This window comes from Drosophila hydei, unplaced genomic scaffold (genome assembly GCF_003285905.1).
Source record: "Drosophila hydei strain 15085-1641.00,03,60 unplaced genomic scaffold, DhydRS2 tig00000001-arrow-pilon, whole genome shotgun sequence".
Classification (NCBI taxonomy): domain Eukaryota; kingdom Metazoa; phylum Arthropoda; class Insecta; order Diptera; family Drosophilidae; genus Drosophila; species Drosophila hydei.
Window position 1 is genome coordinate 3,172,308 of NW_022045643.1, and position 17,383 is coordinate 3,189,690.

General features: G+C 44.3%; 1 protein-coding gene across 1 annotated transcript; it reads left to right on the top strand.

Annotated features, from left to right (window-relative positions):
* The first annotated feature begins 797 nt into the window (after nt 1-797).
* On the top strand, nt 798-2,223 carry LOC111592321 (odorant receptor 42b-like). Its single transcript, XM_023304442.2, has 3 exons — nt 798-1,567; nt 1,622-1,979; nt 2,036-2,223. The coding sequence occupies exons 1-3, from the start codon at nt 798-800 to the stop codon at nt 2,102-2,104; spliced, it is 1,197 nt and encodes a 398-aa protein (XP_023160210.2). The 3' UTR covers nt 2,105-2,223.
* Nucleotides 2,224-17,383: the final 15,160 nt, after the last annotated feature.

Here is a 17,383-nt window from a genome sequence, read left to right on the forward strand (position 1 = left end):
TTTTAAACATTTTTAAATCGTATCAGCCTCGAGCGTGCACAAGCTCGCAGTTCGGAAGCGAATTATGCGGCAAATAATAAATAATTTGAGCTCATAAAATGCAATAAAAAGCCGCTCACAGCGCTGCGATTTATTTCACAAGATAATTTGAAACTAATTTGGTAGCATTTAGTCTGAGAATTATCGCCCAACAGTCGCACAGGCCGAATGGCGCTGCGGGAACCACAGCTGACAAATGGCATTGAAAACTGCATAAATTGTTGCTCTGCCATGTGCCACGCCCATTTCGAATCAGTCAAACGAGCATAGCCACAAAATAATATATGCACACAGAAATATGTAGAAACTAGAATAAATTATATGCACAGCTATGAAATATGATTGTGAGCCCAGACGAAATTCCTCGAGAGTTTCTGAAATATAGAGAATTATTTCAGATATAATTCCATTTAGAGTACATAGACCAACTAAGGTATAACTTACATTCCTATTATCTTCACCAATTGTACATCTGACTTATGTGCTGTAATACAGCTGCATTTGACGTTAGCTCACGCCCCTTTTAGCTGAGCAACGCCCAACTGTCAATCTCTGCAAATTATATCTCCGAACTATGTTATGACAGGAACCTTCCACAATTTCTATGAGAACAATTGCATATGGAACACTTTCTACATAACACATAGAAAGTGAATTAGAAAAGTTCCCTAAACAGAAGGATATATAAAGCCTATGAAAGGCTTACCTCTGCAGTTCTAGTTCAAGTTTCACTGAGTCACAAAGTAAACCCTTCCAATATGATATTTGAGTACATGAGACCACCATCATTTGGTGACTTGTTCCCATCTCGGTACGCCTTCAAGTATCTGGAAAGGGGCATGAGATATGTGGGCTGGATGCCGCCATCGAGGAACAATCCCAATTACTGGATATATTGCGCGTATGGAGTCATTGTAACTACGTTGTGCGGTGCCTATTTGCCCTTCGGCTTCTTCATCAGCTACTTCGTCGATTTCGGGAGCTTCACCCCTGGAGATTTTCTAACTTCCATACAGGTCGCTTTCAATTCGGTTTGTCTGGCAGTAAAGATCGCTATTGTTTTACCAAATCTGTGGCGCTTTAAGAAGGCAAAGACGCTTCTCGATATACTGGATAAGCCGTGCTTTCAGGAGGGAGCAGGCGACGAAATACATCGCTGCGTCGCGCGCTGTAATTTCGTCTATATGGTATATCAGGTGGCGTATAGTTCGTACTCCGCTCTGACTTGTCTTAGCTCTGTTTTATTCGGCTCGACCCCATGGGGATTCTACATTCCTTTCGTAGACTATCGTTCCAGCAATTCACGCTTTTGGGTGGCAGCTAGCATTGAGATAATCGTTGGATCCGTGGCTGTCACTTTGGATCAATTTGTAGACGTCTATCCGGTGATCTTTGGCATAATATTACGAACTCATATACAACTTTTAATAAAGCGCGTTGAGCGATTGCGAAAGAATAGCAGCCAAAGCGACAATGAGAACTATGAGGAGCTGGTCAACTGCATCAAAGATCACAAAAATATTCTGGAGTAAGTGTAGGAGAGTTTTTCTTATAAGCGAAATTTCTTAAAATTTAATTGTAGATTTGCGGAAGTCTTTCGTCCGCTGGTATCGGGTACTATATTTGCCCAGTTTTTAGCAATTGGCTTGTGTCTGGGTCTGTCGGCGGTTAATTTGCTGTTCTTTTCGACTATCTGGACGGGCCTGGCTACGTCTGTGTTCATTATCGTATTGATGATCGAAACATTTCCCTTCTGTTACATCAGCGAGCTGATAGAACGCGATTGCATTGAGCTGACGCATGCCATATTTCATTCCGATTGGGTAAGTGCTAGCAAGCGCTATAAGGCGACTCTTGTCTTCTTTCTACATCAGACACAGCAGACGATTGCTTTTATTGCTGGCGGTATCTTTCCGATCTGTATGAGAACTAACATTGAGGTAAGGCTTCTTGTGAGATAAGTGAGCTAGGAACTGATTGTACTTCCCTCTTACAGATGGCCAAGTTGGCATTCACAGTGGTAACTGTTTTCAAGCAAATGAATATTGTCGAGAAACTTACCTGAAATCAATTTTGTTAAATTATATGCACATTAAATTACACGTAGGCATGCTCTAAACACCTGTAGAAACAAAGCACAGCAATCGCAAAGAATAAAATATGCTTCAGAACATCTGTGGCAAGGCTGGGAAATTTACTGCCAAACATTTCATATAACCAGGAATCGTTGCCAAGCTGAGCTGGAAACAATGCAAAGACGATCCCTAATCGCGTATTTGCTGGTTGCTGTTTGCTGTTTGCTGTTTGCTATTTGCTGTTTGCTGTGGAATCGATGGCCTTTAAATCTCTTCGACAATAGAATTGCTTTGATGCTTGTTGTTGTCTTTGATCTTTTGAGTGCTGCCGGGCATTTCGAATGACGCATGGCAATGGGTTTTGCATTGAACAGCAGCTGGGCTGACTTCGCCTGTCGAGCTATTCCGATGGGAATTACTTTGCTCGCTGGATATTGCGTATACGCAGAGGATGCCAAGTGCTAAGCCTTTAAGAGCTGCAACAACTATACAGCTTTCAGTTGGAAATAAGTGTTGCTTGTTAAATGACATCGTTTTTCATTTGTTCAGTACTGAGGAGCAGCTCGTGGAAGGCCGACTCATGTGCCAGCCAGCCAGCTACCCAGCCAGCCGGGAAACTGAGTAAAAGTAGTACAGGAAATTGAATGTTAAGACCGACACGTACAAAATAAATGCGGTATTTGGTACAAGCTCACACACTGAAGCACTGATTGTGGGTTACAGATACAGATATGGACACAGAACACATGCACACATACACACTCACACACACGAAGATGCTGCATAAATCTATCTTTTAGATTTATGGCGCACCGGAGCAACGTTAATAGGCAAATGAGAGGGAATGAGAATGGCGAAATGTATATCTGTGTGTTTGCGTTTAGGCCAATGGTATGGTATAGAGAATGGAATACGTATGGCCAACTTGTGAAATGGTAATAAAACTTTGTATGCGCATTTATAGCTGTTTTATGCCTGTGACCAGGTCTGTCTTCAAAATGAATTATGAAATATTTTGGCAACGCTAAATGCGAAACGAGTAAGGCAACTCTCGCCGGCTGGCATTAATCATGGCCCAGTCGGTAAAAGGACATGGCCAGCTATCTGCACATAGATAAATAAATAACCACAGTCGAAAAGAAAAACCTGTAGCCAGGGCCATAAAATTGAGTTATTAAAATAAACAGCGACAGGTGCGGACTCTAACAGAGCAAGAGATATAGAGAGATTGAGCAAAGGTTAAGCTATTGGCCAAATAGCAATCAGTGCTATTCTCTCTAGCGAAAGCAGGTCAACTGCGGACAGTTTGTGTCCGACAAATATTACCAATGTTTACATACGTGGCACAAGAGCATGCCAAGTGAAGCAGCAACAGCAATTGGGAATTTGTTAACTGGCATGCGGGAGAGCGCGAAAATGCAACAGCAAAACAATTACAGCTGCCAGCTGAACGTTGCTCCAATTACGGATGCGCATCAAGGAGGCGGAGGCACTTGGCCTGGCCCAAGCCAACCAACCAAACAGAACAGCCAAGCCGTCTATTTTGGCTCAGTCAGGCATCGCGCTAGCACTCGGCTGCTAGTTGAATATTTTCCGCACAAGCGTTGAGAAAACGCGATAACATTTTAACACACTCCCACAGCCACGCAGCCATGTTTACACATGGCCAGAGCAGCCTGCCAGGCTGCTGAGTTCTCATGTGCTTCTCATGCACTGAAGGTTTTTATCAACAACAGCAACAACAGCAGCAGCAGCAGCAGCAGCAGTTGGCAGCTGGCTGCCGAAAGCACAATATGACCCTTTGCTCTGCACTATTGGGATAAGATATACGAAAATGAAATTTCAGTTCATTTTGGGCAGCCCGATAAAGCCCTTAAGTGCTGTTGCTGATAGCACTCGAGGCTGTTAGTGAAAATTGGCCACTCTTAAGCCACTTCGCAGCAAAATCAATTGGCCAACCATACCATACCATACCATACACCATACTGAGCTAAAAACCTAACAGAACTAGCCCGCCATGTAAAAGACAGCCAGCGTATCCTTATGGCAATGCATATGGGAGAGTAGAAACCTTCGACCACACAAACGGGTTGACCCATTTTTTCATTTCACTGCGCCGCAATGCCAATAAATTAGCATATAAGAGCAGACAGGTAAAACAAAAACAAAAAAGAAAACAGCAAAACAAGAAATATGTATATGGATAAAAAAAGGAAATCAGCAAATAAAAGGATTTCGCCTCAAATGAAAACATTCTCAGACACAGGCTACATTACGAGTGTGCGACTATTGAGAGCCCTAAAAATACCAATACTCCTAAGAGTAGGCCACACTTTTTGCACTCACTTCTGGCAGCCGAAATGTTCTCAAAAAACATTTTTAAATTAGAAATAACATTTACGTATGCATCTTTAATGCCATCTAAAGTTTTGTGAAGTTTTTGCAGCTGCTACTCTGCTGCACAGACACAGATATTGACAACAAATAAGCATTCGATTACACTTTTTACAGCTGTGGGGCATAAAAACGTAAAATTTATTTAATCCAAATATTCGTGGTGCACTTCCTTTGTGTCTTTTTATGATGCATATACAAATTGCCAAAAGGATTTTCTTGCGGAAAATCCACATTGCATGCATACAAAATACGAGAGATACAAAAAAAAAAAACACAAGAACAAAGCATTGCCAGCTGCAGTTGAGCGAGTATTAAATACCCTGGCATAATTTCTTATAATATATTTTAGTTAGTAGAATGCAATGTTCTAGACAAACATAGCGTATACTTAATATATAATATACTTAAAAATCAAAATTGTAAGAATGTTTGATTCCATCTTTGAGTAACTGGAATTAAGTCTGAAATCGGCAATTTCTTAACTAATGACTAATGACTAATGACTGATGACTTATGACTACACTTTGGTCAAATTGCGTTCGTTCGAACCTCTAAAATAGACTGAACATTAGTAGTTGCATGAAAAAGTTAAGCAAAACATTTACTGTTTTCTGAAATATCAAAATCTAAAGTTTGGTAACTCGTTCATGCATCAAGCCTCAATCCGAACTCCTCTATCATAACTCTTAGCCCGTGAGTAAAGGGTATATAGTGTATGTCTGTTTACTTTTGCAGCAAAATCAGCTCCGCACACACACGCCTAACATACAAAAAAACGTAAACAGTCAACGAACACCGAAATTTACAAATAACTTAACAATTTGCTTTTGGCCCTGTTGACGTGGCCCACACGGGCCAAGGGTGAAGGGCGAGCAAGCGAAGTCATCACGACGATGACGACCACAACAACAACAACAACAAGGAACAGCAACTGCTGGTGAAAGTTAAGGCCAATCATTGCAACAATGCCAATCCAGTGACAACAACAATTGCTAACAGAGACGTGAATTTCAATACGAATTACATATGTTCATGTGTGTGTGATTGTAGTTGCCACATGTTGCAGCAATGCGATGATGATGAGGATCACAACGAATGATCCAGCTACAAGACGAGAAACAGATACAAACTACAAGAGATACGCAGTCAATCTGCAGTCTCATCGCATCGAGCTCTTGTCCTGTCGCCGTTTCGTAATGCTAATTTCCGACATTCTCTGAATATATGATCGATATGCCATATAGGGACAGCGAACAGTAATGGACTGTATGCATAACTGTTTCCACTCAAGAGCTGAATATTTAAATTAAACATAGTTTTTATAAATATAAACAAAATACTAGAACTAAGAAACCGGGAAACCTTCATTTCGCCCTGCTAACGAAAAGAACCAACAGAACTTGATGTTTGTTTATTTTACACACAGTGCATATTAATTACATAGTTGGATTTTGGTATATGCATCCTATGCACATAAAGAATGGGATATGAATATGGGATATAAATCTTACAAAATGAAAGTTTATGTGCTTGAATATATTTTACATAATATTCAAAGTGGTATTTAGAGATATATAGATATATAGATATAATTTAAAGCTATCTCATAATCATTCTTCCATAAAAATGTTAACTGTTATTATAGAGTGCATTTCACATTTATTTACAGGGTATTTCTTAGTCATACGTACAGCACAAATTCGCATATGCTTATACTTTTTATTAGTGGATTTTCTCAAACCGCTCCTATCTCTCAATCCATCGCCCATTTTCGACTTGAACTCGTCATAAATTTTAATACACATTTTGGTTTGCAAATTGCTCAAAAGATGCATTTCTCGCAGTCTCTCCCTCTCTCTCCCCTCTGGCTCTTTTTCTCTCTCTCTCGCTGAATTTTTTTGTCCTTTTGCAGCAGCAAGCACAACAGCAGCGACAACTGTGACGAGCCCGTCAACTTTTGATTGACTGGCTAAGTTCAACTGATGTGGCTCTTGGCTCTGGTCTCTTGTATCTTGCCTCTTTGCTGTTGACTGGTTGGCTCGCTGGCTGGCTGGCTCACTGGTTGGCTCCTTCCCTTGAGTTAGGCCACGCACTCACATAGAACGGCAGCAAATTGCATAATTTTTACATAAATATGCTGACGTGCATTCATAATCATAAAAAGGGCTAAAATTCTTTGTATTGTTGTTGGCTTTTGTTTTGTGGCCCCGCCTGCCTCCTGGCCAGCTCGTATATTGTTGGTCTGTTATTTATTTGGCCTGCATATATATATGCTATATCTGTATGTATACATATTTTTTTAATATGCAGCCTAATAGGCATTCGTCTTTTTCCTCTGTCGTTTTTAGTTTGCTACAGGAATTGCGAGCTTCGAGTTCCATTCCCGCGCCCAAATTGACAAAATGTATGCAAAGTTAAACAGCAACAAAAGGGCAAACGTATAGTGCATAAAATATTTATGATATCGAATTGTATTGGCATTATTTCAAGCTTCAATGCCGGCTTATAAGTCAAAAACAAAACTAATGTACATGAATTACGAATGCGTACAAATTCAGACATTCGCCGAATGCAGAAGATGGCCATACAGGTGCAAGTCAGGGGAAGCAGGCTCGACTGAACTCTAAGTTAACCCGAATGGAAAACTAAGAATTTAGACTTTTCTTTCTAAGTCTTACGCATCTGCAGCGAAAGAAGCAAAGGATTTGCTGGCGAATCTTTAAGTAAGCCTTAGAGCATAACAAATATTATAGGTAGTTGCTTCTTTCTTTAATAATATTTATTCTACTTTAATCTTAAGCGTCTGCATGTTGAGCCCTCATGGCTGCCGCTGTATGCTCATCCTTAACGCACATTTGGACAGTAAAAAGCAACGAGCTGTGAGAGTCAATTGCATGCAAAACTGTGCCATTGTCAGATGCTGCGCTGACAAAAGGGGTAACCGGAGAGCGGCAGATAGAGGTGGCCAGGCCGTGGCTGTATGTGACGACCTACGGCCGCACAAAGGGCAACAATGCTGGGCGGTGGACAAACAAGGACAGCCACAAAATGGCCACCGCAAAGGCAGCAACGTTCGCCATAAACGACATGCGGCGGGTCAAAAGGACGCCCACACAACAGCACCAGCACCAGCACCACCAGCAGCAGCAGCAGCAGCAGCAATTGCCTGGTCACAAGGATGATGGCGAGAACTTAACGCACAGGCAACAGCAGGCAGCAAGGCAGGCTGGCAGCCAGGCAGGCTGTGCCATGCAACGCCTCTGGTTTGTTGTTGCCTAGCCCGACTGCCTAGCAAATGTCGTTATAAATGGCAGTCATAATAAGTGGGTTAAATGGCCAGACGCACGGCGTAAAGGGACCGCATGCAGCACTGGGTCTCTGTGTCAGTTGTTAAATGGCAAGCGGAGCAGGCGGTCATGTGTTGATTCGCTGTTGATTTTGTCGTGTGTCTTGGGCAAAACTAATTACCGATAGTTCAAGAGGTCACCTGTCCATGGCAAACTCTTTAAACTGCAATTAAATGCCACTTGGTTAGTTTGGCCAAGGCGTCGGCCTGGCCAAAACTGAAGCGATTATAAAGCAATCAAGTTGCCATGGCTCTGGAAGTGGCAGTGGCAGTGGCCTGTGCAACATTTCGCGAACTGCTTGGCTCCGTCTGCCACACTCACATCATTTGCAAAATCATAATTCGCGTGTTAAGCGCGCATTAGTCTCACGTTGATTTATCACAGCAGGTACCACGGAAACGGCTATAGAAACTGGGTCTGGGTCTGGGTCTGGGTCTGGGTCGAAACTGGTAACTGGGTCCTTGCGCCTCCACCTCCTACTGCTGCTGCCCATCCATCCGCGATCCAGCAATGAGCAACAAATTGGGTCCGCTGCTAGCACCGAGTGGTATGCGGTTTTAATAACCGAATTCGCAGCTAATTTCGAGCTGAAAGTTTGGTTGGACAGTGCCTGCGGCGTGTGGGTGCGGCAGGGATTAGAGATGAGCGCGTGAGTGGTAAAAATTTTGCTATAGATCCAATTAAGATTACATGGGAGAGCGTGAGCTGCGCATGGGCGTTCGTTTGCGGTTGCCAACTCATCCTGTGCCACATGCAGCAAGGCTCATCTCTAAATGGCATTCATCAAGAAGCGCCTCTTGAGCACACACACACACACACACACACACAAACAAGCAGATGCCTTCCAACACTCGACCAGCTGCGCATTCGTGGTTGGCGGTTCAGCGAACGGAGCTGCTGCTCCATGGCAAAGTGGAGCAAATTTATGCCCAATTTCATGCGAGTGGCAAATGATTTATGCGACAGCGCGTTGCAATTGCCAAAAAGGATATGTGCGTTGATTTCGTTTGGCCCCAGGACAAATAACTTCATTACGTTCTCTCGCTCGTTGCTCTTTGTCTGTCGTGGGTCGACCCGCCCCCGCACCAACCACAAAGGTTGCCCCTTTGGGTAATGATGTTTCATGTTGTTGTTGAATGTTGTTTGGAATTGGGATTGGGTTTTGGATTTGAGGATTGTAAAATATATGCAAAGCAAATCGCACGATTCTCGTGATGTTACTCATATTTGGGCACCGTAACAAGCGCAGCAACACGCGACAACAACAACAACAACAACTACGGCGAAATCAGCTAGCTGCGACAACGCGCGAAAATCGCATTCTACTTATGGCGTGAATTTCGCGATCGTCTGCTAAGCCACTTTTTTTCGCTCTTTTCGCTTGCCTTGGCACTTGGCACAGCCGAAATGCGATTCAAATTCCCAAATTCAAATTTAAATGCAACAGCAACAACAACAGCCACATACAAATCGAGATGCATAGAGAGCCTGCCAAAATGTTGTGCTTAGAAATTGGCAGGAAGTCACGCCATTTGAACCATTTGTTTGTTAACAATAAACCGTTAGCAACATGACGCTGATTACACATGCAGTAAATGACAACATTTATCATTAGGCCAGCTAAAGGCAGCAACAGAGCACCACAATTTGCAGTTAATTGCAAATGCAAAGGCAATTTTGATGCAGCTGCTGCAGCAGCAACAACAACAGGCCACAAAATAACTTAAGATCGTCGGGCAACTGTCAGCTTATGGGATTTCATTGACAGCCTCGCGTTGCCTCAGTCAAAATGTCCTTAAAGCACGTTTGCAGAAATCTCCTGTTGCGGTTGCAGTTGTGGCTGCTGCTGCTGCTGCTGCTGGCAGCGAGTTGTTGCACGCACTTAATTAAGACGACAAGTGAACGACCTCAGCTGTCAGAGAGGCATGCGGCAAGGACTAACAGCTGCTGGCAACACAAATATTAAATATGGTCAAAACGTAGCATAAGTCCCACTCAATGGCAGCCAAGATGTGCCAGATAAGATAGCAACGGACATGGCTAAGACTCGCCAAAAAACCACAATGACAAATCAGAAATACTTTTATCGTTTTAGGCTTAAAAGAGATTCAAATATATATGTGCAGCTATATGGGAATGGAATGCCAAATCTTATTGGCTAAAGACGTTCGTTTCCAATCGATCAGCATGCGTTTGCGATCTGCCAGTCCACAACAAATAAAATATGTTTTGTGTATTAATAAAAGCCCGAAACGATTGCACTTCACACCTCATTGAGATTGGCCATAAAGATGCCTTAATAACTCAGCTAAGCTGGAGACGACGAACGCAAGTCTGCAAGTTCCTGCTTGACTGCCTGGCTGCCTGCTGCTGCTGCTGCTGCGGCTGCTGTTGCTGGCCAGACGGGGCTGTCAGTATCGTTTATGGCTGCCCATATTTAATTTGCCGCTTCGCTCGATGGCCAATTGAAGCGTTTCGATAAGGGGCCAAATTCATAAATATGAAAATGGCTTCATTTCGTGCGCGATTCAGACTGGATTGGACTTGGACTTGGACCTGGGAGTTGCCCTTCATATCGCTTAAATTAAAACTTAAATTTCAACACTCGCTGCTCAAGATACGGGACCATATTTTACGGGCCCAAAGCAAACATAATAACAACAACAACAACAGCAGCAGCAGCAACTCAACTCGGTGGCAGGCCGACAATGGGAAAGGCGTTGCAGCTTTATCTGACAAATGCGCGTATATCTCGAAAGTTGTTGCTGCCGAAATGAAGCAGCAGCAGCAACAGCCCAAGCCAAACTGACCCTCACATTCATTTATCAATGCTGCAGAATATGTCGCCGTAGCCAGGAAGAAAGTGCCAGCCGAAAGCCGCACCTCTAACAGCAACTGTTGCTACTGCTGCTGATGTTGCTCCCGTAACCATTCAGCTAGTCAGCCGGCGATCGTAGAATTAACTGAGTGCCGCCTTGTCTTGATCTACCGCCATCGAGGCCAGGCTACTTCATCATCATCTGAAATGTGCGGCGCGTAGTCATGGCCTGACATTTTTGAGTTGCCGTCGCTGTCTATGTGCCGGCCCAACGGCAGCAAAAAGGTAGCAACATCCACAACAAACAGCAACAAACATACAACGGCAACAACACATCATGAGCACACAATAACAAACAAAAACGGCCAGCGAAGCCTCCCAATGATTAATTGACTTTCAAAATTGCTGAAATTTTTAATTTATTATACGCGCCAAAGTGATTAATCAGTAGACAAAGCTGCGGCCAAGCACAAGGCGAAGCAGGAACAAGGGCGAGAGTGGGGGCGAGGGCTGGCTGCGACTGCTGCCCAGTCGAAAGGTAACAGCGGCAGCAAGAAACTGTCTGAGCAGTGCACGTAGGCAGCGACTCAGGCTATGAGATTGAAAGTGCTGGGCAGCAGCCAGCGGCAACAGCAGCAGCAACAACACGACAGCAGCAACAAACAACAACAACAGCAAGAAATAGTTGTCTGCTTTTACCTGTTTCACAAATTAAATGAGTATATTAGTTTTAGGCAGTATCCCTCACGATGTCCAGCTATGCAACCGAGTGTCCTTCTGCACAAAAATCGATTTAAATCGATTTTATTTGCAAGGCTAAGCCAAGTTATGATCGTAAACAAGTATTATGCAGTCGTTTACGCCCTACTGCTACGTTTATGCTTTTTTTTTCGATGTCGCCTGCAATCCTTTGAGCACATCAGTCAGCGTCAGTAACGTTTAATGCTTTTAATTGCCGCCACTGTAGCAGCAACATGTGGCAGTTGCATTTAGCAAGACAATTTAAATTTGGCTTAGAGTACAGCTGAGCAGCAACTGTTCAACATGAGAATTTAGAGAGCAACACCTATGTTAACGCTGCCACAGCATAACAAAGGGCGTACTTAACTTTTAGCGACGTCTGCCACGCCCCGTGGCCCAGTTCAAGGAGTGCGTACGCATTAATTATAGCCGAAAATAACAAAGGAAACATAAATTTCCCAATAAGACACTTTCCTTGTGTGCTCTGCTGATCTGGCTGAGCGGGCTGGGCCCAGGCCGCAGCCAGGAACCAGAACCACTGGCAACAAAACCGTTAGTTAGCATTTTGAGTGGTTGTGCGTTCCGCTGCTTTTGATGTTCGGCGCACAGACACATTAACATAAATATGAGCGAAAGATAAGTGAGGAACAAACACACCCAGCGCCCCAAACTTGAGGAATGGGAAAAAGCTGTTGCCAAAAGAAAATATCTGGCCAAGGCTCATTGACATGCGTTAGACAAGCGAGACAGAGTGAGAGAGAAAGAGCGAGAAGGCAGGAGCGAGCGATAACAGGCCAATGGGCGGGCGTGTATCAGGGGCGTGACCTGTTGCATCTGGCAAGGCAAGAAAATCTCAATAGATGATCGTAAACACAATTACGTTTTGCGGTCAGAGCAACAACAACAACAACAACAACAACGACAACAAAACAAGCAAGAACATTGCAGTAGAGTGCAACCGACTGCACGATACGCGCCAATGGCACAAAAAAGAAAACTGAGAACTGAGAATAGGCGAGAATCTTATAAATTGTAGGTATAGACCTATAGATAGCTGTAAGAGAGGTCAACAGTTTTCCATCCAGTAGCTCTAAGACTGTTGAACAAAGATAATTTCCACAACTCCATTCTAGTTGATTTCCCCTGTTCTCTTAATGTCAGTCACTCCGAACACATTCCAGAAAACGTATATACTCTTTTGACTTTCGTGCACAAGTATTAGAAGTGGGTGTGCCCGCAACGACTGCAAACGCCGGCAACATATATTTGACGCATCGCTGGCAACATTCAAATGTTGCAACAGCAACTTAAAGATGTGGCAGCCATAGCACAGCAGAGTGCAGCACATAACATAGAAGCAGCCAGCTACATACAGCTGATGATGATAATGATGTTGCTGTTGCTGTTGCTGATGAGTAGGACAATATCAAGGCTTGTTGCCGTTGTTGATGGGCCAATGTTTCGGTCAGTTGCCAGAACGAATCGCAATGCGGTACAGTGCGGGCAACACATTAAGGGTTGTCTTCCAGTTTGAGAGGCGGCGGCAACAACGCGCAATTTATAAAATGTCTTAATTTTTTTCCATTGCCATTGCCAGCAACAGCTACAACAGCAACATTCGGGCGGGCGTCAAGCGAAAACGCCGCAGGAAGACCAGGCTGGGTACACGTCCAGGTCCAGTTGGCTAAAATGACTGACGCTGATGCCTGTCAGTTCGTCGGACAGCCGGCAACTTGTTGTTGCTGTTGTTGCTGTTGTTGCTGCTGTCGCCGTCATCAATTTTTCGCAGGATTGTTGCTGCCGCAGCCTCAGCCGCTGCTGTTGCTGTTATTGTTGTTGGTGGCGATAAATTGCATTTTAAGCGTATTTTCCCTGGCATTATTATGACTTTATAAACTCTGCGGGCTTTATGCCTTCGCACAATGGGCACTTTGCATTTGTTGTTGCTTTCTCATGGAGTACGCCTATTGGCGCAGCCAGTGCACAAGGTGTGAGAGCTATTTATATATATATATATAAAGAAACGAATACCCTTTGATGGGCAATGATGAAATGCACTGCAGGCGGCGGTTAGGAGGCAAGGGCTAGCCAATCGGCCCACTTGATGTGCTGCCATGTTGCTCGTCTGTGCTCGTAACAAGATAATTGCTTAATTTGATTAGCAATTGTTGCTGTTGCTGTTGCTGTTGCTGTTGCTGTTGCTAGCGGCCAACGCACCGCTGGGCGTGCAAATTGCTAACAATTTTGATATTTAAATTATTGAGCCTGTTGCCGAGTCGAACAACAGCAACAACTGAGCAACATGACAGCTCAATAAACATTCCATCAAGAGTGGAGTGTAAAAATCCAATTTTCATAAGTGGCCGCCAGCCGGGCAACTGCTGCTGCTTTTGTTGCTGACCACCGGCTACTGTCCACATAGCCACACAGCCACACAGTCATGTCCTCCGGTCTTCCTTCCGATCTGCTGCTCTTTCGCATTGGCATAAATTAGCAACTGTTGCCGCTGTTGCAGCTGCAACCCGACAGCAACATAGCTCCTAATTATGAAATGCACTTTTTATAAGTGCATTTAATTTGACAACTATAGGCCCTCTCCAGAGCCAATAAAATGTACTGGAAAATATAACAAATGCATTTCCTAATTGAATAAATAGATTTAGATATACAGAATTGATAGACTGTCCGAACACGCTTAATGCACTGCCATCTGTTGTGTCGAAGAAGTTTCAAATGCTTGAGTGTCCAATTTCAGAGGAGCTTATCGCGCTGGCCTCGATAAATTGGCTACCACTGTGGAGATCGGCTACAAGCTGCTGGCCATGTACTTAAATTTGATATTTTAATAAATTAAACGCAACGAAACTAATGCAACCAACACCCGCCGAACGTGCACGAGAGAGTGGACTGAGAGTCGAGAGGCGTCCAAATGCCGACTGCTTCGGAGCCAAGATCAATGATCCGGTAGCTGGTGCAAGTGGTTGGGGCCTCAGATGCCTGCCAACTGATTGCAATTTGAAATATTCAACGAGCAGGCGCACAACAAGCTGCAGGAACAAACGACAAGAACTTCTGTTGCGCCCGGACAGCTGGGCGGACAGCTGAGCTGGGAACGCAGACGCAGTCGGAGCAGCGACTAAGTAGAGTGGACCCAAACATGATTGGCATGCGCCCAGCGCCCAGTACCGATGAGCCGGCGAGATCAGCCTAAGACTGTAATGAGTTCTGCTCTCACACTCTCTCTCTCTCTTTCTCTCTCTATACGCCGCTCTCTCTCCATCAACCTCTTCCTCTCTCTCTTACTCTGTGAATGTGTCTGCCCACCAGGCTGTGGCTGCGAAATCGACTGTATAGTACCTACTACACACTACCTACCGGTACGATCAGCGATAAGTGCTTGCTGCTCATATACGAAATGGTTTTAAATTTTTCGTCTAGTGTTTGATTCTTATTAAAAGATTGGCGAAAGCGTCTTACAAGCGTCTTTCCATTGCGAATTGCAAATGTCGTTTGCTCGCCTGCTTCATCTCTCCCCCTGCCAGTCTCCCGCTCCCTCTTCCTCTCTCTACCTTCTAAGATGCCAAAACTGGATACTCAAGCCGCACTCGTTCGCCTACCCAACCCAACCCAAATCACACTCCATTCACATTCACATTCGCATTCGCATCCACATCAACGTGGATTGGAGAGAATTGTAGCCGGCTGACTCCTGCATACAATTAGCCCACAACATTTGTGCAACAAAATGCGCTTGTAATTTATTTAAATCCCGCTCCCCATCAACAGGTCCATTCCCCAAATGCGGTCTTATGAGCCATAAGCCTAATCGGCCAAATAATCAGCGAACAGTTAAAGACAAAGCCAAAGAGGCAACAGTTGAGCGCAGTTGGCGAAGAATGAGGGCTTGGCCTCTCCGCTCCATCCAGGCACTTGACATTGCAGATCCGGAAGAAAGATAAAACGCTGAAGAAGAAAACTATTGCCAAATAGTTCTCGAAAGTGTGGGCACCTCTCCCGCATGACTATCATCTTAGTCGGCAAAACTCTTCCTCTATAGAAATAATTTGTTGATTAGCATATCAGCAACTCAGTCTCCTGGCACTATCAATGGCTCAGCTCAGAGCTTAGTTTATTGCTGTCCCATCTCTAGCTGGCAAAGGGAACTCACTTATTTATATATGTATTCTAACGGCTCTAACAAATTGCTTCTCATGGGCCACTTCTAATAACAAGAAACATTCAATGCCACGAGATATCTTGGCAATTTATGTGGTCACAGATCGGACAACAATTTCGACTCCAACTGCAAGTCCAGCCCCAAATCATGAATGAAGCTCTGCAATAGTGTTGACCTGCCCCAAATTGTGTGTGCGAGAGGCTCGTATGGAATGCAATGCAATTACTTATCACAGTATGCAGCCCAGCCGGGGCACCCAGAGGAAGAAAGGCCAAGAATATCTGGCAAAGTGGCATTGAAATTACTCCACAGTACGGCTGAAACCTATGTGTATGCAAATGCACTGTTGTTTAGGTGCCGTGTCGTGGACACGACTATTACCTGTCACATTGTCAGGTGATTGCGAAATTGTTGCGTTACGCCAGCGCCCAGCGACCGTTGCCCATTGCCCATTGCCCATTGCCCATCGTCAGACGTCCGTTGGGAGAGTTGGCCTTAAATTTGTGGGAAACATCAACTGAAACTAAGTGCCGGCCATTGATGAGGGGTCCCCAGTTGGAAACGTGACTCGAACGTGACGTTTGTGCAAACAGGAAGATTCAACTGACAGCAGCCGCGGCAACAGTTGGCGCTCTTGGGACACCACCAACCGAGCACCAAGTACCAACTTCGACTCACTGTCACAGTCCCAGACAGACAAGAGTTAATACAGTTCAACTCGAGCTCTAGCTCGAGCTGTAGCTGTAGCCGCAGTTGCAGCTAGAGCTGACTTGATTGCCTACGACGTTGCTGGTGGTCAAGGCAAACTCCGCTGCCTCACAAAAAAAAAAAAAAATAACGAAAAGAAACCAAAACGGTATTCGCCAAATTACTCGTACTTAAACGTTTGCTGTTACTGCTGCTCTTGGCCATGACTTTGATCAGGGCGTTTCGCCCTGTATTTGGAGTTTATCAGCCGCTTACATCATAACCCACAATATGCCATGGCTTTCAAATCAAATTTGCATTGTCATAATTTACAATTGGGCTCCGTTTGGGTTGGCTACGATGCGTAGGCCGAACTCGGGCCGGCATGTCCCATGCAGTCGGGACAAAAGCCGTGTAATTGATGAAAGTCGCCAATCGCTATTAATGTCATCGATAACAACATGGCTGAATGGCTGAATGAATGGCTAGCTGGATGGCCGTTAGCGGTGAGCGGCCGACTGGCCCCACACCGGCGACATATCTGCATTTGCAGTGGTCGAAATGCTTTTGACTTTGTGGCATTGTGGCTTTGTGGCTTACAAGCTCATAAACATTGGCGACACAAATCAAAACATGTCACAAACAGTTGCTACGCCTCAAAAATTCTTGGAAAAGCGTTTTACTTCCTAGTGCCAGCGCTGTCAACATCTGTCCCTTGCAGCCCTTCCACTGATTTATGAGTCGCGTCAATAGCGCCGAACTCTAAGTAGCTAGACAAACAATTACCAAGTCATAAACGTGGCCTTAAACAAACAAACAATGTGAAGAGTTGCTCTAGCCCTCTCAACTGTTACCTGATTTATGCATAAGAAAGCTCTCACACACAATGAGCACATACCATATGAAATAAAAATAATCAGATGTCCTGCTTATGAATCTTTCGTATGCTCAGTTAACTGAGCAACGCCTTAAAGCGTCTTGAGCAAACACTTAAGCCTAAATGCCATGTCTTTGACTCTTATCGAAAGAAAGTCGTTTAATAACTCATATACATAATATATGTGTGTGTGTGCCTGCCAGAACATAATCACTAAATCAAAAC

What these genes read in the sequence shown, in the direction of transcription:
- LOC111592321 (XM_023304442.2), top strand. Translation starts at nt 798, where the DNA reads ATGATATTTGAGTACATGAGACCACCATCATTTGGTGACTTGTTCCCA. An exon ending in GATCACAAAAATATTCTGGA is followed by an intron (nt 1,568 to 1,621) that starts GTAAGTGTAGGA and finishes ATTTAATTGTAG; the next exon opens with ATTTGCGGAAGTCTTTCGTC. An exon ending in GTATGAGAACTAACATTGAG is followed by an intron (nt 1,980 to 2,035) that starts GTAAGGCTTCTT and finishes TCCCTCTTACAG; the next exon opens with ATGGCCAAGTTGGCATTCAC.